This window comes from Lepidochelys kempii, chromosome 15 (assembly GCF_965140285.1).
Source record: "Lepidochelys kempii isolate rLepKem1 chromosome 15, rLepKem1.hap1, whole genome shotgun sequence".
NCBI classification, from domain to species: Eukaryota; Metazoa; Chordata; order Testudines; family Cheloniidae; genus Lepidochelys; species Lepidochelys kempii.
The window spans coordinates 16,566,346-16,592,069 of NC_136394.1; the positions used below are offsets into that span (position 1 = coordinate 16,566,346).

Here is a 25,724-nt window from a genome sequence, read left to right on the forward strand (position 1 = left end):
AGACCCTCATATCCGGACCCCTCCACTGAGCCCCACCACCTTCACCTAGAAGACCCTGCAGAGTCCCATTGCCCTTCCACCTAAAACCGCCCCCCAGTGAGCCTCTGTGCACCCAGATCCCCCCACACCTAGACCTCCACACTGAGCTGCCTGCACCCGGATTGTCCCACACAGAATCCTCTCACCCCACAGCTGGATCCCTCCACACTGAGCCCCTCCACACTTGAATCCTGTCTTGTTGAGCCTGCCTGCCCCACACCTGGTGCGCCTGGTGCAGAGGGGCAGGGCCGCAGGGTGTTTCTGGGGCAGGCCCAGGCCTTGTGCTGTGTCAGGGTTGGGTGCAGCCTCACCGCTGAGTCCATGCCCCAGGGGGGTGTAGGGTGATCTTCCACCTTTGTGCAGCCAGTGGCCTGTGCTCCCCACTGCCATGCTGAAGCCTCTGCATTTATTTATTGACAAAGAAAACTTGCAGAATTTTAAAATATTGTGTGCTGAATTTTTAATCTTTTGGTGCAGAATGCCCTCAGGAGTAATAATATTTACCACAGAAAGCTAACTCAATAAGGCTATGCAAGTGATTGGATTTTAATGGCACAGAATTAATTAACTCTTTATAAGAACTGTTCTATTTAGATCTATCTATTCTCAAACTATTTAGATCTTACTGCATAATTCCAGTCAACCCAAGAGCTTTCACACTTAGGGGTATATCCTCAGCAGATCTATGCTCATAACTGGCACAGTGGAGAGGATGGTGGTTTTAAAGTAATCTTTCTAGTGCCCCTGATCCTGGGTCCAGGAGGCTCTGAAATAAACCCCAGTAACTCTGCAGAACCCTTTAGACTGCTCAAAATTATGCTGGCTGTGGCTGTCATAGGGTTTGTTGTACTGGCCAAGGGATATGTGCTCTGGCCCTCCTCATAGCTTGCCTCTGTCCACACCCCTTATACGGAAAAAGCGAGGAGAGGAAATGGATGGTGTAAAGCCAACATAGCCAGCTCTATATTGTCTGAGGATTCTCCTACAGCGGGGAGAATCCTTGACTGTCCGTTTAGTGCAGCTTTCCAGCCCCTTTGTGCTACATGCAAAACAGCTGGATTAGGGGCTGAGGATCAAGCTCTTAGAATTTTAATTTCTGTGCATGTCCCATGGCATAATAAATGGGCAAAACTGTCCATGTCAATTTGCACTGAGATAGTCGAATTCCTACATAACAAATATTTATTGTCAGAAACATTATTCATATTTCCCCCCAGCACAAATGTACGTTTAATTACTGAGGTTACATTTAATTTTATTTAAACAAACACTTGTCTGGAATCTCTACTTCTGAATGAAAAAGGAATGTAAATGTTTGCTATCTCCAAGGGTTACCAGCCTGGGTCATTCTGGTATATTTTGGGGCCACATTTTGCTTTCAGATACAAGCATACAACTTCAACTCTAGTCAATGTGAGTTGTGCAAATCCATCTGAGATACTGGCCATATGAGAGTTTCTCTCTCCTTGGGGAGCCATCAATCAAGCCAGAGGCAGCTGTGGTCTCCTTTGATTTCCATATCTTTACTTCAAAGCCTGCCAGGACATCTTCCTCAATTCCACAGGCTGTCAGCTGGTTTGCCAAAAGCCAGCTGCTCTCCAGTATTGGGGAAGCCAGAATGTACTAAAAAGAACATAGGGAAGCTTTCTAAGCCCAATCAACAATGGAAGAGGAGACTATTTCCAGATTGTAGTGATGAGGAGCCATCTCCAAGAACAGGACAACTGCAGAGAGCACACTCAATTTTGGCCAGCTGGGAGCTTTTGTTAACTGGAGTCGGACTATAACTAAAAATGCTCTTTTCTGGAGACTCCGTTGCCACCACTGGTAACCAATGAGTTAGATGTAACAATAGCTGGAAAAGAAATAGCAGAAAGAATTGCACTTATCTTTTGCCCCTGAATCTGAAAGTGCTTTAACTCATAGAGCAAAGGAAGCAGGAGACTGAAATTGCAGTGTTCAGAGAAAGAGATGTCATCGTGCTAAGTGCATTGCTGCATCTTTTTAAGATTTCCTTTACTCCCACCATAGCATGCTTCAGAAGAGAATTAAACTTCTTGCCAAGGACAAAGGGTAGCAAGAAGACTAAAAGAGCTGTCTGGAGAAGACAATCAGGCACAATCTGCCTTTGCTGGGTTGACTGTTCCAGAGAAGGAGACTGCATTAATGGCTATGAAGCTTCAGAAATAAATACTGTTTCATATATTTTGACAACTGTAACTTAAAACTTGAAGTTCTGTGTTTATATTGGTTTTCCCTAATAGAAGAAAGATTTGCCTTTGCCTGAGGTTAATACTGTTCCTGGGTGGCTAAAGACGGCCACAAGGAAACACACCCTTTTTCTTTTTCACATTAATAAAGCTTTTAACATGTTTCTGGCAAATTGGCAAGAGAAGTGCATGTAACTCATAATTTGTGATTTAAATGTAATCATGAACAAATAAATGCCTGTTCAGATCTTATTATTTATGGACTGAACCTGCTTTTAGACAAAATTACTCTTTTTTGGGCACCAGCCAAGCATAAACACTTATTAAGTCTCATTTTAATCATAAGCCACAAAAGTTCTCACTCTGTCTCACATAGTCCTGCCTATTTGGAGGTACTATACATTATAGGAACTTATGTGAATTTAACAGGTCTAATGTAAAGGTTCATACACAGAGTGGAACTTTTTTACCTTGGGAGATAGCAAATCATCATCAGTTTTCAGGGCCCATGCACACAAATGCAAAAAAGACAAAGATGAGTTGTAAGAAAGGGGGTAAAAAACTTTCCTCTTGTTGGATTAGGTGTTTTTTTCATTCTTCATTGAGAGAGAAAATATATGTATATAAGGACCAATGCCCCCATCCCCATTCCCAGCAGCAGAATATGTTCCTTTCAGATTTAAGATGAAGTTTTTGCTCTGTAGTACTTTGTTCTTATTGAACTAATATGGGACAACCTTACATTAGCCTTGCTCACAGGCTTAGGGCTTGCTCCTGCAAGGTGCTGAGCATTCTGGCCTTAATCCAGCAAAGCACTAAAGTATGTGCATGACTTTAAAAGAATAAAAAAAAAAATCCATATTTTCTTGCTATCTGGGCACCATTTATTATTTTTACCTCACATATATGTGCCTTGAAACCCAGAAAATCAATTGTCCTTGATGCCTATTTGTGATGTTTAGCAACACGTTTTGTTATTATCTATATAGGAAGTTATATGCCATTTCCCCTGTTTTTCATTTTTTTTTTTGTATTCTAATGTCATATGTCTGGATGAGGATGTATTTTAATATTTATCTGTTTACCACCCTCAAAAAGGTTATCTGACTTTTGCATGCCAAACAAAATGAAAATGAATAAAAAAGATTTCTACAATATAACATTGATAAAATAGACACTATACAACACACAAGTTGTATCACCCAACTTAATGTTACTTTTAAAAAAGGTTTTGGCTAATTTTCACTAGAGATCAGACAGAGTACAAAAGTCCAGAACAAGTCCACCGGGGCAGTGGCAGTGCAAACTACTGCACAATGTCTCCTCAACCCTGTTTTGAAGGGATCACCTCTATAGAGGAGGGATTCAACTTCCACATCCATTCCGACTTTGGCCTCCCTACTGACACTACTAAGAACCTGTCAAATAATGGCAGTTGTGGTAATTGGTTTGATATACGGATGTGTGTCCAGTAGGAACTGGATTGAGACCGTCAAATCATGGCACACAGACTTCACTAAACATCCATCAGCTAGTGATAACTTTCAACTATTTCCAACTTGGTCTTAGTAAAACCATTAACTGAGGGGTGAAACACTATTTATCGCATTACCAATCCCTCAGCCATCCAAATGTCCCACTATAATGCTACTTTACATTTCAGATGAAAGAACAGTACCTCAATATGATGAACTATTTGAACATTAAAGTTAGCCAGCGATCACTAGTTCCCCCTTACTCAGATAGCTGTATTAACAGATTTTCAAAACTCCGCATATATAGGATCATCAGCTGCAAATATTTAAATGTCAGATAAAACCAGGATAGAAGCTCTGTTATTAGAGCATGATTTATGGTTCAGCCATAACCCTGGAAGGTCCAATTAGTAGCCACAAAGAGCTCCTTGTGTCTCTTCTTTTACAGATTAGTCTGAAAAGGGGCAACTTCATCCATGTCAGGTAATTTAAGGAACAAAGCACGCTAAATGTTTCCCCCCTCCAAGCAACAGAAGGGAACAGATTTCCTACCTCATCTAGGTCTTTTCCTGGCATGGCCATTAGCCAGTGTCCCTGTGCCACCCTCAGCAGTGAACATTTGCAGAATCCCACGTTCTCAGTCAAAACAGAATCGGTCACTGTGTTCCTTCCTTCTGCCAAATCCCAGAGGCAGATCTTTTGGTTACGACCCTGGCTTTTACAATAAAAAATAAATACACTGTTTGTGATCATTTACAAATGAGTGTTTTTGCAATAATAACAATAAGTAAGTTATAATAATTCAAATATAATTATGAAGGTCAGAATCACAAACATAAAAAAAAAGCCCATATAACACAGTTTCTCCCAGAAATGAAATAAAAACTTCTTACATGTGTCATCAAACGCACTAGGCAAATAGTAATGACTATACGGACTATGTAAAACAGGGGCAAAACAAAACAAAACTAAAACCCACCATTTACTAGATAAGGCAAACTAGACAAAGATAATACATGCAAAGAGGTAAAAACTATGTCAAAAGATTCTAGGAATATTGTATATCCATGGAGAGTTAATGGGAGAGAAACAAACCAGTAAAATGATGAGTAACAAGGGTTAACAAACTAGAGCCATAAGGTTGAAATTTTCCACGGTGTGGTGGGCCAAAACCAAAATTGTGGATCTGCTGATGGAAAGGATGCACAGAAGTCACACCTCCTAGTTGCCACAGACAGGGGCTTTGTGCTGGTCTCACATACTCAGACACAGAAAGTCACAATGTAGGGGAGGGAATTAATAGTTCCATAGTTATGTGAAGCCAGTTGCCCTATTGTGCTTCTGGTGCACAGAAGGTGTGGTTGTTATTCCAGTTCATAAGCTAAAACAGCACAGTATCTTGGCCCTGGATAGAGGGGATGCATTCCACCTCCCCTACCTTCTGCATTCCACAGGTATAGACCATGAATATTCAAAACTTTACGCAGATATAATGGATTTAACCCTAGGAAGTGGACTGAGACCAGTCTCATCCAACACAGGTCACTGAACCACTATCAGATAGTAATAACTATCAGTCTCTACTGATGTGGAGTAGTCTGAAAATGAAGCTCCATATTCCAATATCAATATCCTGAACACCTCAGTTTCCCACAAATCAAATCTTCACATCGTTTTTAAAGATGGAACATACATAGTCAATAAGTAAGAGCAACAACTTAGTTTATTTCAGGGTCAAGTTACAAGCAATTGCAGGTATTGACAACAAATATTGGGTATGCAAGCCTGAAACAATGAATTCATTAAATATATTCTATAAGTATCCAAGTAGTTACAGTATCTGCCATCAAGTCATCATCTGGGATAAGAGCCTCCCCCAAGCCTTTCTTCCATACATTAAATTATACAAATTCAAGTATTTTTAATTTACTAACAATTTTCTCACTTGACAGAAGCATTAAGCAAAACAGTGTCATGTACAATAACACCCCGATTTTATGAACATCACTCATATGAACCATTTTTCTGCTGCTGCTGTCATCTTCCTGCCGTAAAATGTGACTTGAATCCTTCAGCCAATGTTTAAGTGACTGTACAGGTTTGAAAAGACAGATTTGGCAGCAAAGAAGAGAGGTTATTCTCTCAGTAAAAGGAAAACCAGGCACACTATATACAATTGGTAATGTACATTATCACTGAACAATTAATAAATTAAGTTATGCACTGCACCTATTGTAATTTTGAAATATTCAATTTTATAAACTTTGATTTCATGAACTCCTCAATCCCAGTTAGTTCATAAAACAGAAATTGTACTGAATAGTTCTGTAGCTCATGAGACTTTACATTTTAAGAATTTATCAGGAGATGGGAAAAATGGTTTGTTCTGGTTAAATTTTAGATGAAGATAAGAAGGAAAAATACAGGTAACAGCAGCCCTGGAATTATATTAGATACTTAAAGCATCATAATGTTATAAATACACAGCAGGGAATAGATGAGGGGGAAAACTGGATAATTAGATGAATAATTTTAGTTCAATACCAAATTTCTTCAGGGTGTTAACAGAATTTAAGCAGACAACAAATATAAATGCTAATGAGCTCTACAGTACTTTACAAGAGATGTCTTTTCCTGATAAACATGTCAGAACACCTCAAAAATCACACAGATGCTCTGGCATCTGCTGCAAAGAAGGTGGATCACCTGTGTATTCCAAGGAACACAGTAACCTTGCAAACATCCCTCCTTGCAGGAGAACGTAATATATTTTGCAACAGAGTATGAATATGTAACCCAGCATTCTTGTTCAATTTTGGTAGATACTAATCCGCCAATCCGGCTCTTCCCACACATCCTTCAATCCTTTACTTTTCCTATCTCTTGAACTCACTTATCGCCTTTGTCTTTATGGTTTTCTACCTTGTAACTTAGCTATCTCTACACTAGCACTTTGTTGGTATAATTTATGTCACTGGGGAGTGTGGAAAAAGACACCCCTCTGAGTGACATAAGTTTCACGGACAGAAGCGCTGGGGTGGACAGCGCTATGTCGGCAGCAGATGCTCTCCCGCTGACGTAGCTACTGCTGCTTGTTGGAGGTGGTTTAATTATGTTGACAGGAGAGCTCTCTCCCAGAAGCATAGAGTGGCTACACGAGCAATCTTACAGCGGCACAGCTCACTAGTGTAGACATGATCTTATTCTGTATTTTTCTTTTTTGAAAACTATTGTGAAACATTTGTCAGTTTATACCCAAATTTCCCTTCTTCACATAAAGACTTCAGGTTACCTCACTTCCACTGATGTACTAAAGGACACCAGAAATACTGAATTGTGATGCTGTAGTTACAGGAAGCAGTATTTACTCTGAATAAATTGAACCCATTATTTTAGGCATTCTCAATTTTTATTTTGTGGCTTTTAAATTTGGTCCTTTATTGTAAATTATGTAACACTTTGTCTTGTACGTTCAGAGACAAGACTTACAGCGACTTCAGAAATAAGTGACGCCTTCTTATCAAGTATGTTACAGCAACAAGATTAGTACAAGCACCACAATTTCTTGTCCCTTTTGACTACTCCACTGACCTGAGGAGCCTGTCTCTGCCATAGATTGCTTCCACCCAGTGCACAGATTTTCCTCCATGGCCATCTAGAATTGTATCCACCCTGCGTGTCTTCAGGTTCCAGACATGGATCAGCCCATTGGAAGACCTGATAGAGGGAATGGATGGCATGTTCTGTGACAATCATGTAAAATTTAATAAGAAATTTTGCTGTTCTTCCGCCTTCTAGGACTCTGAAGTGTTATGTATGTACACAGGCTTCATTCAATGCACCAATCACTTACTGGGAATACATTTTGTTGTTTTTCCCAGCTATAATTTACTTAAAGTATATGTTCTCTTTAAAAAAAAAAAAGGGGGGGGGGAGTTTGAAGGATGCTCATCTCTGCAACAGCTTCTGGTGGGAAATTTACTTAAAGGCTTCTACTCACCCAGAGAAGAGAATGGGGTAATCAGGTTCTTGGCCTCCACAATAAAAATGTAGAGTATGGACTTCAGCACTAGTACCCCGTAGAACAAACTGTGGATCTGGAGGTGGAAGAGCCATATCAGCAATAATCTAGAGACACCTTTCCAAGAAGAGAAATCAAAGAAAAGCACAAGATTTTCTTAATCACATAGTGTTAAGCAGCATATATTATGAACAACAGTACTGCAACTGTGCTCTGCTTCAGACAGTTGCTTTGCTTAAGCATCTGTACTTTCCCCTTATAGCTAGCATTATGTTGAGGTTATTCGCCATATAATCCAAACTAAAATGTTCCCTCTTACACTTCGGGATCAAGCAATCTATCAAATCTGTTTCTCATTGCTATCCATCCATGCTAAACTATGAGAAATGCTGAGCTTGCTACATGAATATGCACTCATCATATATTTGAATATACAAATGTGTTCAGTTATTCTCCATGCTGCAAACTGGACTGACAAGTGACAACTACAAAATGCAAGGAATTGGACACACAAATTTAGTGGAGCAAGCACATTTATCATTCCAGTTAGGCCCTTGGCAAATTCTTTCCCCTTCCTCCCAAAATAATCCTTTCACTGTGCTCTCTTGCCATGGAATATATATCCACTGAAAAGGTTTCAGGTAAGATTAGAGCGATACTCATTTTTACCCCAGAGTTTCATTACTCCCCAGTGTTCCAACTTTTGGTTCCAGGTATGGTTATATTTAAAAAAAAATCAAAACAGCATTTCTTTTTAACTTTATGACCACACTATGTTAAATATTGCATTCAGAGGAGTTTGCACTGTTCCCAGGATCAGGAAATGGATATAGATCTTTTCACCTCTAGGCACTGGTTCAAATATGGCCCAGCATCAGTAGTAATCAAAAAATTATTATTTGATGACTGGGCTGGGGGACTATGTAAAGCAAGTGGTTGATCACAGGCTGCAATTCAACAGAGCTCTTAAGCATGTGCATAAAACTTTAAGCACTTGAGTAATCCTGCTGAATTCAAAAGAGCTACTCATATGACCCAGTTAGGTACATTCTTGAATGCTTGGATCGATCCAGGCCTTACCAAAACATGTTCACAGCACAAAAATGTCCATCAAAATGAACACCTATGTAGACAATTTTTGCAAAGACAACAAAGACTGGATGGCAATGAAGACTGAACTATACTTCAGCTTGCTAGAGAGGATCCTCCAGAACAATGCTGAGGCATATCTATTAATTTAGCAGCCTTTATGAGCTTTAAATTAATTTGGAAAATGACACAGTAGTGAGCATTATAAGCAGGTTTTTACTGACAGTCTTCCCTGTGTGAAATTAGTGACCATGCCCTATATATCCTACACTTCTATCTCTTACTTTATTGCCTGTGTTCACATTAAGAAATGAGTAGATTGAAAAGTAAGGGGGGGGGGGGCTGTCATGGTGGATGTCAATAATCATGACTCTTTCAAAAAGCTGTTTACTGGATGGGTTCCACCAGCCCAAAGAATCATTTTTTAAGTTAAATAAGTGAATGTCAACAGGACTCTTTCTCCCAGATGGGTCACAGAAGAGGATGGTAACACAGAAGTAAAACTAAGCATTACATGGACAAGTAAAACGTTTCAGTTTTTAAGTAGACACTCATGATGCATCAGTGTCAGACTTTGACTCTTCCTTTATTAAATGGATGCACTGACTACTGCAACTCAGTTGAGATGAGAGAGATTTAATTCTATCTTTGTTATTTATAGAACAGTGATCACTACCGTATCTGTAATTCCTAATTAAACAAATATTTTAGGTCTGGTCATGAAACAGGCGTTTACAATCTAACATCTCTCTCTTCCTCAATAGTACTGTACAGTAAGCTACAAAAATAATGAGCTCAGTGCATAACTTCCATGTTTTAATGCACTGATTCATCTGTTTTATGATGCTATCTGAGGATCCAGACTCATGACAAGCCAGGAATAAATTTTCAGATGATTACACGCTTGTACAAGGTTGTTCCCCATGGTGAGATTCAACCCTTCAGTGCCTATCTGTAACGTACTTCATCCTTATTATGAGGCTGTCTGTTACAATAAGCGCTTTGTCATTGAAGGTCACTTGATCAGAGCTCCATAACTGTATCCAAAACCATTCTAATCACCCTCAAAGTGACAATTTGTCTTTGTAACCCTCTGGACATTTAATGTAGCTAACACAGAGCATGTTATAGGGAGGTGTCCCTTTTTATGAAGGAATGATTCCAAAGTATAGTTCTAAGAGAGGGAGGGAGACAAAATGGAATTGAGTCAGCCCAGAGGCTATTGGGATTATGAGGCAGGATTTAATAGCATTTTTCTAATTAGCAACACAAAAGTTTTGCTGACAGACTGTGTGTGCCTGGATGTGAGGAAGGTATTAGCTGGCATGAAACAGACACTCCTAATGCATGTTTTTACAAGGACAATACTGTAGAAGACTCCTCAGACTGGGATATAGGGAAAAAATAATAGTAAACATACTTTATTCACTCATGGATTCAAAGTAAATTGTCAATCTTTGGAAGTGGGATTTTGCGATTATATACATCAATCTGGAAATCTGTATTTAATAGTATATGGCTTTTATCAATAGCCCCCCGTTGTGTTTTGCTAGGGAATGAGGTATTTTCTATTATTAATTGCTACTGCTAAATCATCAGAGGCTGCACAGCAAAAAAGACAGCGGTGATGAGAAGTTACAGCATAACAATTTTAAGTTTTAAGTTTTCTACTGCTCTCGGCACTAGTTGTGACACAGCAGTTTGAGCAACAGTCCGGGAACAGTGAACTCCTAAATTCTAATCCCACCTCTGTTGCTAATTCCCTCTGTGAACTTCGGCAACATCACTTAAGAAGATTTTCAAAGGTACTGTATTTAAGTGCCTGAAGATGCAGATAGGTGCTTTTGAAAAATCTCACTAGGAGGCTAAGTGCCTATCTTCAAAATTTTCAAAAGTCCCTAAATGATTTAAGAGTCTAAGTCCCATTGTCAAAACACCAGTGTGAGACCAGAATCAGGCCCTAGGGCTCTAAGCAGCAAAGTGAGACCCACAGAAGGAAATTTATAATAAATGCTTTCAAAAAAGTTCTCTGTCCTAAACTATGTGCTTGACACACAGGCACCTAGATGTTGTGAGCACTGGCTTCCAAGACAGGACATTGGAGGACATGAATTAAATTTTGCTTATGACATTATTTGTTTGTAAGAGGACACCAGCCTTGAGAGATGCAACACCTCCTTGCCGTACTTTGGTCTTGTTATTTTAAATAGACATCAATCCTATTCTTTTTTTCCCCTAGCCTTTCCTGTGCTGGTAACACTCTCCTCCTTCAGTGACCAAACTGTGCTCCAGAAGTTATTTTGACAGGGTACAATACAAACTCCAGATATATTATGTTGATTACTCTTGATCCACCACCAACTACATGCTGATTGGAAAATCCAGGTGTCCAGATCGATATTCCAGTTAGGAAATGACTGTGCACATCACACATTGTATTGTAAAGAGCTTTCCCATGCAGAACATGTTTCTACTAAAATTGGGAATTGTTTAGTCTTCTTCAAAAAATGTAAAGTTATATAACTTTAGAGAACAAATTACCAATAATACCATCTATAAAACCCCACTTTGTTTCGTGTGTAATTTAGGGAACTTTCCTGAAGTTATTTGAGTTTCTATGCAGTGAGAAATGCACTACTTTAGCATTTGATAAAAAAAAAAATAGAAAAAGCTGATTTTTCAATTAATAATAGTCATTAAAAAATGTAAATGTCAGAAAGATTACCTTAGAAAAATCTCACAGAGAATTAAAAACATTAATAGATTCCCACAGGAAAAATTCCAGTTGAATTCAACAACTCTCCTGTTCCCACTCCTGTCATTTGTATTTTCATCACACATCGAAGCAAAAACAAATTGCTAGTAAACTATCATCCAAGCACCCCTTCCCCCACAACCCCACAATTTAATCTGAGATACAGACAGCTTCAGCAAAGACTAAAAAAGGCTTCCGATTCTGTAGTTGTTTACAAAGTAGCAAAAAGTTGGTGCTAAAGAGAGATTTTTCAGGTATGCCAGAGATAAATCTCTCTCAGCACGTCTGGCAAACTGACTCGGGACTCTAACTAGCAGGTGTGCAGATATAATTATGACTGCAAAATATTCAACACATCCAGGTGTGCTCATCATCAAATATATGAAATCCCTTTTATTTCTGGAAATTCCAAGCCTACCAGGTGCCAGCCTCCCAAAGAAGAGTAAGATTAAAGAATTAGTCAGTAAAAATATGAACAACCTTTTTTCTTCCCTGTTCTCATGTATGAAAGCTCCTCTCCAGAGCTCTCCTCTCTCTTCTGTCTTTTCCACTTGGGTCAAAGGGTAACTTTGCTCCTTTCGTGATGATTTTTAAGACACGTTTCCCACATCTTATAGCTAACTAACTAGATTGACTACATAGCACCTGCATTCAGTAAGAATATACAGTATGTAATTTCAAAGAAAACTGCTGGAAAGGGCAGTTTTATTAAGTTAATAGTACAAAGCACATAATCCAACTCCATTTTCAATTTTAAAATATGGTAGGTAGCCCTTACAGTATGAGCTTTCTAAAGGGCCCATAAGGCCAGTCTTGTCCAGGCTTTCTGCCTATAAACCATAACAGAGAGTTGAGCTCTCATGGTGGGGAAATCTCCCCTTCTGCCCTCAGCAGTACCCATAGTGCATGGCTGCATTTAAAAATTGTGGACCTCCCCCATCTCAGCTGGCTACCACCATGCTGGCTGGCTGCATGATCCATTTGAGCAGCTAGGCTGGATCAACAGAGACCCTTGGTTGATTGGCCTTCCTTTAAATCTACTCTACTTGAAATGCCAAAACACAGTGGAACTTGCACATACCTCAGACAACAGTAGTTGGGGCAAATGCTGTATGGACATGTGGCATTTCTAGCAGGCAAAGGATCAAAGTCCAGGATTACAAGTAACCATTTTATCCAAACATAACTAAAATACAGATGGTCTGGCAGCTTCCAGATACATCTGCAGAAAGCAACTGAACTGCTTATTTCAGAGTATTTGAACTCAAAGATGAGTATTTGAAGTTTACTACATACTAAGAAAATGTGCTCTAAAAGCAGGTTAAATATTTGGTAAAACACATATGCCCACCAGCCTTCTGTAGTAATTTTTCAGCCCACTGCCTTTGAGTTTGACACTAAAAATCCTATAAGCTTTACATAAAAACACAGAAGTAGGGAAGAACATTGAAATGGGAAAAGTATCTGAGCAAAAGTATGTTTAGTTTGTACTCTATAATAAGCTAAAAATATAACAAGACTTTTTTTTTCTTTCCCCCACCAAATGAAGCAACTTGGAATTCAAATCCAGATTTAGGCTACAAGGAACAGGAGCTTACATTCTCATCCTGGACCTCATTTGTACACATCACAACTTCACCACATAATTTGATATAATTGTCAATCTTTCCTCAAGTAAAACACAGAAGAGAAACTGCACAGTATCCTGAGGTCAGAACTGAGGCACACTGGTAGAACTGGGGGTAGGAGGGAAGCTTGCCTGTATGTGACACGTGACTTGCTTTTAGACATGTGAACACTATGTTAACTTTTGAAAAATATGCCAAGAAAACAGGACTGTGACATTAAGTTTTTTACTTTATAGATCTGTTTGATATCTTTCTTGCTGTACTGCTAATATTATAATAATACTAATTCCATATATCATGCTTTAGTGTTTATGTTTAAAAAGCTAATTAAGTAAATAGAATGGTTTCAAATAGAATGATTTGACACATAAAACGTACAAATGAAAGAGTCATTCCTTTTAGCAATGTGTATATCCAGTGCTTTACATTAGCATTAGCTAATTACTTTGTGCATTTATTCTTTATCTACGTTCATCCTCAAACATCAGTGTCAAAGTAGGAATTAAGCAACAACGCTGTACCTTAAAAGATCCATGTTAAAAACAAAGCAAAAATAAAATCATGGCAATGGACTGGAAGCATGCACTAGTGTGAATGGAAATATGAACAAAAAATAACATAACCAAGAGATTTCCATTCTGACATAACATTGTTGGTTTTGAAAATTTAAATTTAGAGAGATAACAGCATCAAACAGGACTTGCTGATTTATATGACCAAGCTACACAATACCGTATTAGTGGATACCATTAACCTGTTGCCACACATCCTATGTTACAACTGACTAGAGGCCTGGATTTTTACAGGTTGGGAAGTCAGTGCTGCCAGAGTTTTCATTCTAACTGGTCACAAAATAGTTGTTAATGACCACTAATGACTGACTGCTCAGAAGAAGACTTCAAAACTATAAGCCTAATCCTGAGAGAAGCAAAGTAGCTCCCTCTGCCATTGAAGTAAACAGGAGGCTAGGAGCTCAACCTCCTTCAGGATCTGCGCCAAAGTTAGCTTCTTTCCTGACCCCATCTAGGGAACAACGGAGGTTTCCACATTTCACTGTATAAACCAATAAATGGTTAGGGAGCAAACTGATTTGTTTATCAGCCACTGGTAAAAATATATGCCAAGAAATCCAGTCAAAGCGGGGGGGGGAATGGCTACTAATAGCAATACAATGTGATTTTTTTCAATCATTTTCAGTCAGAGAATGACTAGTTACATTTTTAACACCTTTTCTCCTCTAACTAGTCATCATCTAACTGACAGAGAACAAAACACAATACACTTATGTCTTTAAATAATTAAGTTTGTAAAGAAAATGCATGTAAATTTCAACATACGATTTTCAGAAATATTTGGGATTTGAGCTGGTATCTTGAGGATAACGTCCAAATACTTCCATCTGCAATTTAAAAAATTCACTATAATTATTTTCCATATGAAAACACAGATTCAGCATGGGAACAAAACTAAGAATACTGAGTTAGCATATGGATCTCATTGCCCCTATACATTTTAGTCACTGAAACAAAAAGCTATTAATCAACATGTAAAAGCCATAAATTAACATAAACATTAATCATTCTAATACTCCTGGTGTGTCAGAATGATAATTTTTTTTCAGTCTTTCATTTTGACATACTCGCCTTTAGCTATCAGCTGGCTGACCTTTCTTAACACAGTTAAACATTTTAGGCATTGCAAATCTCACTGAAATAAACATTTTTGAGAAAGCCGAATATCATGGCTACAGTTATGCCATTGCACTTGTTTTTAATATGTCAAGCTAAAACACAGCATGAAAACACAGCTGAAATTGATGAAATTTTAGTGTTTCATAAACAGGTTCATTGTCCAGATTAAAGAAAAAGAAACCCATCTGTTTTGCTTTATGAAGCCATTAATTGCCCAGTAAAGTGCAATGATAAAACTATAGAAAGCCTTGTTTTAGGAGAAAGAAATCTGACACAAAGTACACAGTAGTTCAACTCCAAAACAGACTCCCCATATGGCTAATGCAAAAAGATATAGGACCTCTAATGCCAAATCTCCTTGAAAAATTAAAGAATGTGAAAATGCACAAAATAAATGAAAAAAAGGCTTCACACAATTGTCTCTGTACAACACAACATTCAGGCTTAAAGTTGAATTCAAGTTTGCACACTTGATAAATCATTGCAATCTAGCAGAAAATTGATAAGCCAAGGACCATCAAAAGGCTGTTTTGAGTAGCCTTTCAGTTCAGCCATGCATAGCAATCTGTCAGCAACAGAGATCTGTCTACCCAGCCTCCGAAATTAGGGGTGCTGCCTACTTCAGCATCAGGCATGAATCTCTTGCTTCCAAAAGCAATAACTAGTTAATATTGTCCTCAGACTGCAAAGATTTAATTAAACACCTTCGAGACATTTTAGCAGACATTTCCTGAAGTACTCTTGTTTAGTAGCAAACTATAAAAAAAACAGCAAACTGACAGAGAAGAAATATATCAAGTTCTTACAGCAACTGAAATTAATCGGGCCAAACTTACATGTCTGCAATTAAGGATTCCGTAATTCTGAGCAATTAAAATACATACTTTATTAGAAAACTAATTAATTCTAGACACATATTTTTCCCATGATAAACTTTTATGATTACTTGATTTATTCCCTTATAATTACTATTTAATTAATCTAGCCTCGTATAATATTATACTATTTTTCTGGCAGTCGACCAATAAAGACAGTAAATTGATTGCGGTTCTATTGTGCAACAGCAGACTCTGTAATGCCAGTTTCAACACCACGTTTATTTATTTGTCTGTTCTATTACTTTTCTTTTCCTCCCACAGGGCATATGAACATGAAACACAATACGCACAGGATAACTTTTTGTGTTCTGTAGATTTTCTCCTTCTAAATGTGAAATAGAACATAAAACTTGCTTTAATTCAGTATCAATGCATATGCAATATGATACTATATAATAAAAATACAACTCTTAAGAAATGATGTTATAGGTCTAACATATATCACAAAATGGCTAGTCAATTGACTATTGACGTACAGGGCCGGGCCCTCAGCTAGAGTAAACTGGGTTAACTCTATTGACCCCCAGTTCCAGCACAGGAGATCGTCCCGTGATAACTGACAATAGGGGAGGAAGGGTCAAATAAAATCTTTCATACTAATTTACAAAGTTCGTACATAATACGACATTTATTTTAATGTCTCCATCAGTTTTACCCAAATTAAACTTTTACTGTGTAATTTTAGCCTCCATTTAAAAAAAATGGACTTACACAAGTTTCAGCCAAAATAAGCCTTCTCACACCTCACTTTAGAAATAATTATTTCTGGAGGAATGGTATCTGTTTGTACTAAACAATGTTAGAGCAAAAATGTACTTAAATATTACCAATAGAAGTAACAGTGGTATTTTTGTTCCCATCTTTACCATTTTAGAGGTAAAAACTATCCATTAAAAAAATCCCACAAGCCACTGCTGACCCTTTACTGTTAGGAGGCCTTAAACTTTCTTCAGTGTATCCTTTCCTAAAATCCTAGCACTGGCCGTCACCTCAAAGTTGGCACCCCATCTCGGTGTGTATTTTTTTCAGGAGGAGGAATTGAGAAGGGATTTGTTTTAAAAACATATGTGGAAGCAACATGCTACTTCATATTCTTTAAATCTTTTGAATCAGTTACTGGATTTTATGCTATTTTTTCTGCTACAAAATATACAACATTGACCACAGATACCACTTATCCAAAATGATCCTAGTTCTAGAGGGAGCAAGGTTATTTCATTGTGTACTGTAAGAAACTGTACCCAAACTATCTCCTGGCCGAGCTATCTGAAAAAGCTCCCAAAATATTTTATTTTATCCTTGTTCCCCCATTTTCTAAAACGCCTAGACAGCACTGACAAAATACAAAATCATTGGAAAAGGCGGAGAGGAAGGAAAGCATTTTTATGGTTAAACTGAGCAAGAAATTCTTTAGGCATTGGCACATTTCAGGATACACATACAACAGAATACTGTATTTATTTTTTTCACCTCGTTTCTGGTTTTTAAGATTTATTTTATAGATAGGTTTCAGACAACTTTTTTAAAAAAACCCACCGAAGTCACAAATCGTTGAAGTAATCAAATAGTAAATCAGCTGTTTTAGTTCCTGCTTGTTTTCATACTCCACATTTTTGACCCTGTCCTGCAAATCCTTACTCACTTGAGCAATCCCTTTGAAGTGAGTGAGGGTTGCAGAATTGGGCCCTTAAATCAAGATATTAAATTATTTCATCTCTATGGGTGCAGGAATAATATCTATAAATTCATTCCTTCTTTAGAATCTTTATGTTTGTTAACTAAGCCACAGTACTGCTGCGAGGCAAGTATTATTATAAATCATTTTACAGACAGAGAGAAACGGAGGCAGAGAAGCTAAGTGATTTGCCCATGGTAATAGAGAGTCACTGAAAGAGCCAGGATCAGCATAGGATTTATGGTCTCCCAGATCTGTGCTCAAACCCTTCCGTAAGCACAATGAAAGTGAACTCACTAAAAGTTTTCTAAGAAAAGAGAACTCTTCAAATTGTATAATAAGGTTGTGTGAGGTTCCTCTACTCTGTATTAATTCATTAGATCAAAACTTGTAGGCTTTATTAGGCAGAAGTCCCACTGGTGTCAGTGGGAGTTTTGCCTCAATAAGGACTGTAGAATTTGGTCCATAATCTTTACTATTTCAAGAATCAATTTTTATTTTTTGTTTAAAAAGGCCCCATGTCATGTATATCAACCATTTCAAATTTAGGATTCAGAGAAGCAGATGAAAAAGCATTCTTCTGCTGTGTGTCTCATTAAAATTCAACATGAATTGGTATCAGCACCTCCTTTTTGTCCACTGTGATTCCCATCAGATACAATATATGTAGATGTTATTTGGATAAGCCACGTTATCAGATAGCAAAGTAGTCCAAGAAATGTGACAAGAATGCACTGTAATTCTGGTGCAAACAAGAATGACATTTACAGGGTAAATGTCACCTGATCATCAAATACAACAAATGTTTATTTTAACTGCTTAGTCTAATCTTAGATTTTAGATACAAAACCACAATTGTTCTTCCATGTGAATTTGATCACATAATTCTAGATCCATTTTCCATGACCATGTAGGACGGAGTTGTTAAATATACTTATTTTGAGAGAGACAAGTGGGGTGAGGTGATATCTTTAAATATTTAATATCTTTGGTAAAATCTGAAGAAGAGCTCTGTGCAGCTCAAAAGCTTGTCTCTTCCACCAACAAAAGTTGATCCATTAAAAGATATTAACTCACCCACCTGGTCTCTCTCATATTCTGGTACCGACATAGCTACAACCCTGCAATATTTATTTTCCCCATTCCTGAGACAACAATATCAAACAGGTAAATAGTCAAAATGTGAAGGATATTAATAAAGAGTGAACAACTACAACACCAGTTCAATAATTCTTCAATGACCTTCATACTAGAATTTCTAGTATTAAATGTTACAGATGCCTGGCACATTCTGATCAGCTAGCTCTTCCATATTTTTAAGGGGTCATGTCTTAACATTAGCTGTTTATTTCTCTCTGCTTGCTAAACCAAAAGTTCCTGAAGACAGTTAACATGTTTAAAGTGTTATTACTTATTTAAAGCTTCAGTCTCCTTGTCCAGTATGAACCACAATCGATCAGAAAAACAAAACAAAAAACAAAACCCAACAGTGAAATCTAAAACTGTTTCACCATCTTAATTCTGAACCTTGAAACAGCCTGCAGTACCTGAACTTGAACTTCCAGCCTTTGAATGGGCTCTGAACAGCCCCCTTTTGTACTGCTCTTTTATGTTGGCAGGAACTGAAGTGTCAGTCTTTCATCAGATAATCAGATTATGTCAAATTCTGACCAAATTCATTAAGAAAACCTTTACAAGCATCATTATCTCAAAGCAGAAAATCTAGATCAAAGTATAACAGATTTTACAGCACAATAAAACTGATTATAAATATTTAAACACTAATTAAAGTGCCTCCATTGTTAAAAAGCAAATAAATAATTGAAAGCTACCTCTCTTTATAAAACTATCCAAGTCCACCATATTTATCCACTGCTTCACAGAAAATCAGGGTCAAGATTGGGTGGATGGTGGGAAGATGTGAATATAAAAGGGAGTCATTTGAGAACATGGAGGATAGCTAGAGTTTTAAATCATTTGTCTGAAGTAAGCCACTCCAAATGTTCATTCCAGTGAAAGATTATTAACTCTTTAATGTCTTTACTAAACCCATTCCCACCAGACAAAGATCTGACGGACAATGTCAGCTGCTTAGGCAAGAGGCTCCAGATTGAGGGGATGGAAGTCAGATCAGAAAGAATATGGGAGGGAAGAACTTTTTTTAAAAAATATTCAATGGTAAAAAAAAATTCCCAGACTAACAAAACTAACCAAAATCTGCCAATTTTTGCTAAAATTTCCAACTTCTTGTCTGTTTGTATAAAGAGCTAGATAACTGAAATTTGGTAAACATGCTTTTCATACAGAGATATTGTGTCTATGTGCTAAAAACCCTTATGTTTCATGTACTAAGAAGAAGAGAAAGTCCTAAGCAATTGCCTTTTCCTCCCTATTCCAATTGGATATCAGCCATAGAGATCATTCTTTAAAGAGGAAACCGAGCATTCAGGAGAGGAAGGAATCAGGTATTAACTAATCAATGAACAGCAGCAAAAAAAAAAAAGGTCACCAATAATGGTTTGACTCACTTTGAAGTATAATCAGATTCTTCATCTGTAACTCAAATTTAAAAACTATAATAATTTACGGAAAAGGGATTAATTTAGCCATTTTGAGTCAAAGATTTATTTCATAACTTCATCCCAAATCCTGTATATTGTTAGGATCCCTTTCCCCTTTGAAGACTTAGTGAATGATTGAAGCTTCTACTTTCTGAGAAACAGATAACACAAGACCAGTAATCTGACTCTAAACCACTGGATAAAGGCAGTTTGTTTCCTCTTAGCCCATCTGTCAACACCTCTTCAGTAATTAGTCCTAATTATTACAAAGACTAGCCTCCCATTCGCATTATTAAATCAGAAATAGTATCATAGCCAGGTATCTTTCAACACCTACCAGACCAGCGACCTTCGATTTCATTGAATCTTCTATCAGTATCCGCCTTTGCAAGAGCCTAGGCAGTAATTTTAGCATCAGCTTCAAAGATGCAGATCCCACAGTGGAATTCCAGGGATGCATTCATATACACATGCACATCATGTGACAGGAGAGCAAGCAACATAATTGACCTTTGCATTGTTCCCAAAACTACTGTGATATCAAACACACATTCAGTTTTATACAACAGAACTTTTTTTGTACTTATAAGTCTTCCTTTGAACTAAATACTAATAGGGAAGCTAATGGCATCCTGGTTGCAAATATAACAATTTAACATTTTTAAGGAATAATAATGAGGTATTGCTATAATTTGGAACAACCAGAGGTATTTTTTTTCTTTTAAGGAGGACTTGCACAAATAAAACAAAACAACCCCTCTTACCCCCAACATGGGCTTATGCCTGTATAAAGAAGGCTTGATGGGTTTTTATTTATTTATATTTCCCCTATATTTGAAATTCTTCTCTGGAAGGTTTTAGATGTCTGGAAAACATACATGGTTGCAACATCACAGATACCAAGGAAGTGAAACTTAATTAATTGAAAGAAAAGGAGGACTTGTGGCACCTTAGAGACTAACAAATTTATTTGAGCATAAGCTTTCGTGAGCTACAGCTCACTTCATCGGATGCATTAGTTGAGAAAATTTGTTTTTGTTAACATATATTTAAGCAAAACTCTTGAAATAAAAAGGTGTCTGTGTTAAGGATTCAGCACCCTTTCTCTTATAGGCAGAGAGTGTAGTCACAATACACAGCTGAGACCACTAGTGAGGTCTTGTTTACACTGGGATTTTCAGACACTAGTGCAAACCCCTAGCTTAGACATGGTGCATTGGTATAAAGGCACTGGTGCATGCTATGACTTGCACCAATGCAACACTAAGGGTTTGTCCTGATACAGATACAGCAGTGCAGCTATGTAAAAAATTTCAGTGTAAACAAAGCGAGTCCTCCAACAAAAACAGGGAATACAAGACATGATGTCCCTAATGTTTTGTCTGCTCATATTTTACCTTAGAAACGTTTTACGAAGGCACAAGCTCATTTCCTCATCCAGCATCCCCTTTGCAGATCACTTTTAAAGCCAACAAAAAGTTTAATAATGATCAGAAGTTAATTATTTTACAGGAAACAACCATTCAATTTATTTAGGGTGAAATACTACCCAACTAGCAAATAGCCTGAATGATCAGGATTTGTGGCAGGGCACTAAGTGAGAATGGAAATGGGTGGGAATCACACACACACATCTTCAGGGACCTCATAGCCCCACTATGGCGCTATTGAAGCCCATGGACTGGTATCGTGGCTGCAACTCCTATGTGAGGGTTTGGCGACACGGAAGCATTAAACCCCGGCCTCTTCTCCAATCCACCTGTTGCAGTTCCCTCTAAGCTGGTCTATTTGGAATTTTCATGAAGACATCTCTGCAGCACGCAGGGAGTGTGGAGGTACTCCGTGGAATTACTCCACTCCAATTTTCCATGTACGTCCCTCTACAGGACTTACATGGTGCACAGGGCATCACGCGGCACATCCGCACCTGGATCAGTTTCCCCTTCATAAGTAACTTAACCTCACTGCCAGGAACAACAAAAAGCTACTAAAGCTAACATCCCAAGTCTCGTATTTTTCCAATCAAAGGTCATTATAACTATAATTAGCAATAGATAGGTACTGAAATACCAATGGCTCCAACTTTGAAATGAGTATAAATATTTCAAGTAGCATATTAATAAGGCATCCATTAAAATCAATATTAACACAGTACAAAATATTCTTATTACATTTCCCTTTATAAAGCTCTAATGGTCATACGAATAGCTCCAGCATAAGGTGGAGTTTCCCCCCTTACAATGTCACTTGTATCACTAAAAAAAAGTTATAAAAATCAAAATCAGATGTGCCTTTTAAAGGAAAAAGGTGTTTCTCTATTGAATAAATATTATTCCAGTTAGTCTACCCAACATAAGTCTCTCCTGAGCTCTAAGAATTTTAAGATTTCTGTAGCAGGGCTAAGCAAGTGAGAAAAGGGTAAATAGTAAAGGTGAGTACTTGGGCAAGCAGATGGTGATTGTACTGTTCAAATGCTGGAGAAATGGCATAGTAGTTTAAATACACAGACTTCCTGGAACTACCAGTTAAAATCCCAGCAGAATGACTCAGTCCTTCATCCTTCTACATTAAACAGCCCGCTTCCATCTACCACGTGTTTATCTTTCAGTGGAGACCTTTAAAGAGTCTATCTGTTCTGCATCAACACTATAGAACACTTGGCACTTTTTGTAAGAGTTTGCGTTGGCCAAAATCTCTGTTCTCCACAGTACAGTGCAGCATACCAGTTGGCTACCACTCTCCACTCCAGAGTTGGCTGCATTTCAATGGAGTATTTTACATATGGACATATCCTGCCCTACTTTGGTGTCATATGTAAAGCTGGGGATGGAATGGGTATTTCTTATATGCACCTCTCATCATCTTAATTTCCATAAAAACGTGCAACTAAATGTCTGATCAAAAAATAAGGAGTAATAATGATGTGAACAGGCACATACAGTGTAGCTTTGAAAAGAAAAATAGGCACAGCCAGGAAGTATCACAGAGAAAATTCATCCAAACTCCAGCTCCAGGAACTAAGGAGAGGGTGTCCATATCTCCGTGACTCTGCGGGTGTGGGGGCAGTTCAGCCTGTGGCACAGGCTAGGGCAGCCCTAACTCACATTCCCAACTTTCATAGTATGTATGGGTCTTGCAGGAACAGGAAACAGCCAGGGTGCAGTAAGGCCATTCCTCTTTCTCCTATGGACTGTCTCAGAAACATCCCAGCCCTCAAATGATTATGGGAGTGATCCTGCAGTCTTTATTCAGGTTAAATTCCCACCAAATTTTTTCACTCAATTTAATAAAATCACTAGAAGTGACATATTATAGGTGTTGTAATGATGCTGACTCTGTTATATAAACACCATGTTAAAAAGAAAGATCTAATGACAATATTCTTGGATAACGGTTCTTTGAACAAAAACTAACTGGTGTAGATTTGTTTCTGATACTTATATGGCAAGGATTTGTAAACTAGTTAAAATTTCCTAAATAAAATAAACAAACAAATAGAAAAAAACCTGGAGTTTAACCTGAATAAAGACTGCGGGATAAGGCCCCATATTTCCAACACAGTTTTTACAAGGAGAAATGAAGCCCAGTTTTGTTAAATTGCTGGCAACCCACCTCTGCACAAGTTGCAAAACTGTGTATTTATTTACATATGAGAATATTCTAAGGCAACGCCCTTTTGCGGTTTCCTCAGTGGTAAAATGGCCCTATCCTCCAAATGCTGACAAGACAAAAGTAACTTGACAGATTATTCACGTGAATAATGTTTGTGCAGGTTTATATCACAGAACCATGAAATGTTCATTGGGTGACTATTTTTAAAGGACCTCAAAACATAAATGTTTTCAAAATCATATATTTTGTATAAAACAGTATTATAATTTACCCTGCAAGATCTTCAGTCTCTTGCTCTTGCAAAAACTGCAAGTACTGGGTTCACGGAAGAATGTATGTGCCAAGAGTATTATATCCACTATTGCAATAAATTCTTCATGGTTAAGGCTAGGACCTTTTTACTACATAAATGACCTTTGTTTATGTTTGCAGAATGTTATTCTAAAGTTTTATTGGATGCTATGAAATGTGTGTTCATTAATTTCTTGTGGATAAAAGAGGAGATAGATTTCAAAACCACATGTAAAAGATAACAGAATAGAGGGTTGTATTCTAAACAAGGGCTCAAAATAGCTAAACCCTAGTTGGTATTGTGATAATGGGGACAAGTCATACATCATGTGACGCATATACCCCACTATAAACATATATACAAATGTGAATTCAGTATAACCAGGATTAAATATGAATCACATGCTTAAGCAGAGAGGTTTTTTTTAAATCTGAAAGTCAAAGCTTTTTTTTATGGCACTGTAAATTTAGATTTCCTAAACTGTTATTCCTTGCTTTAGTTATTGGTACATTTATGGTTTGGCAAAATAACTCCTTTAAGTAAACTGAATATTTTATACATTTTAAATGCACTGATTATATTTAATAAAAGCCACTACTATAATTTTTATAAAACTTGGCTGGATTTCACTGGCTGGACTTCGGGTATTTTTAAATCCCTGGAGAGCTTGGTATGGAAAGTATCTGTTCACTATTATTACCAGTCTCTAATAAATAGTGTTGATGACCCTCTGAAACCTAAATTGTAGCTATTCCTCATATACCCATTCAGCACTGGGCATTTTGGATTCAGTTTATATTCAGCACTTGGCTCTGAAAGAAAGTCCCAGGCATCCACAAGAGCTGTAATTTCAGGCAATCAAGAGGAATGTTAATGGCCTTACACCATCAAGAGCCTGATTCTGAGAGCTGCTGTGCACCCACAACTCCCGATGAAGTCAGTAGTTTCAAAGTTTCAGCATTTCTCAGAAACAGGTCCAATGTCAGATTTTTTCTTCAAGGACCCATTCACAGTCCATTGTGTTCAACAGCAGCTTTCTCACTGCCTGCTAAAGGTGCACCCTCCACAGTTGCTGGAAGAACTAAGAAGGGAACAAAGCAGATAAAGCATAAAAATCATCATAAAGGAAATCAGACAGAAGAAACATTACATTGCATTAAAGTAATTACCAGAAATTAGGACTTCTCTAAAATATTCGCAACAGGCTAGATTGAGACTCAGCCCTGTGTCAAGGCAGCAGGTAGCTACACCGCTGAAGGAGGAGGACCAGGAAGAAACTGACTTGGAGAGCCACACAATTCCTTCCCTGCTCCCTTCTTGTTTGGGAGGAGAGTAAGTTTGGGTGAAGCTTACTCACTCCTTACTCCTAGCCAGCACCTCAGGCCAGCACACAGAGGGGAGCCCATTTCCTGCCCCTCCCCCTTTCTCAGGGTGGTGGTGGTGGAAATATTAAGCATGCAGGCTTTATGGTCTGTCCTTTCCCACATACCTCCAAAGCATTCAAAAGCAGCCATGGCATGGGGTCAAGAGGGGAGATGGTGGAAGGGGACATAGGAGAGCACATTTACTTCCCACTACTCCCCTACATGGCTCTACTTGTCCAATGCTGGCATTAGCATGGCACAGAAGAAGAATGCTATTTAAGAAGAAGATATACTTCAAGTACCTAAGTACAATAACTCACATTTCATGGAAAAAGAAAAGGAGTATTTGTGGCACCTTAGAGACTAACAAATTTATTTGAGCATAAGCTTTCGTGAGCTACAGCTCACTTCATCGGATGCATTCATGGGTATGA

General features: G+C 37.9%; 1 protein-coding gene across 5 annotated transcripts in view; it reads right to left on the minus strand.

The window, feature by feature from the left end:
• GNB1L (G protein subunit beta 1 like) overlaps positions 1–25,724 on the minus strand; it is a 57,149-nt gene that overhangs the window by 19,540 nt on the left and 11,885 nt on the right. For 2 of the 5 annotated variants that reach the window (XM_073312574.2, XM_073312573.1), the window contains exons 2-5: positions 14,555–14,616; positions 7,725–7,862; positions 7,316–7,441; positions 4,277–4,439 (exon numbers count right to left, since the gene is read on the minus strand). In XM_073312574.2, the coding sequence (XP_073168675.1) occupies positions 4,277–4,439; positions 7,316–7,441; positions 7,725–7,840 (405 nt within the window). In that variant the 5' untranslated portion in view covers positions 7,841–7,862; positions 14,555–14,616. The remainder of the gene's footprint in view (positions 1–4,276; positions 4,440–7,315; positions 7,442–7,724; positions 7,863–14,554; positions 14,617–25,724) is intronic. The other 3 variants (XM_073312577.1, XM_073312576.1, XM_073312578.1) reach the window with 3 other exon arrangements.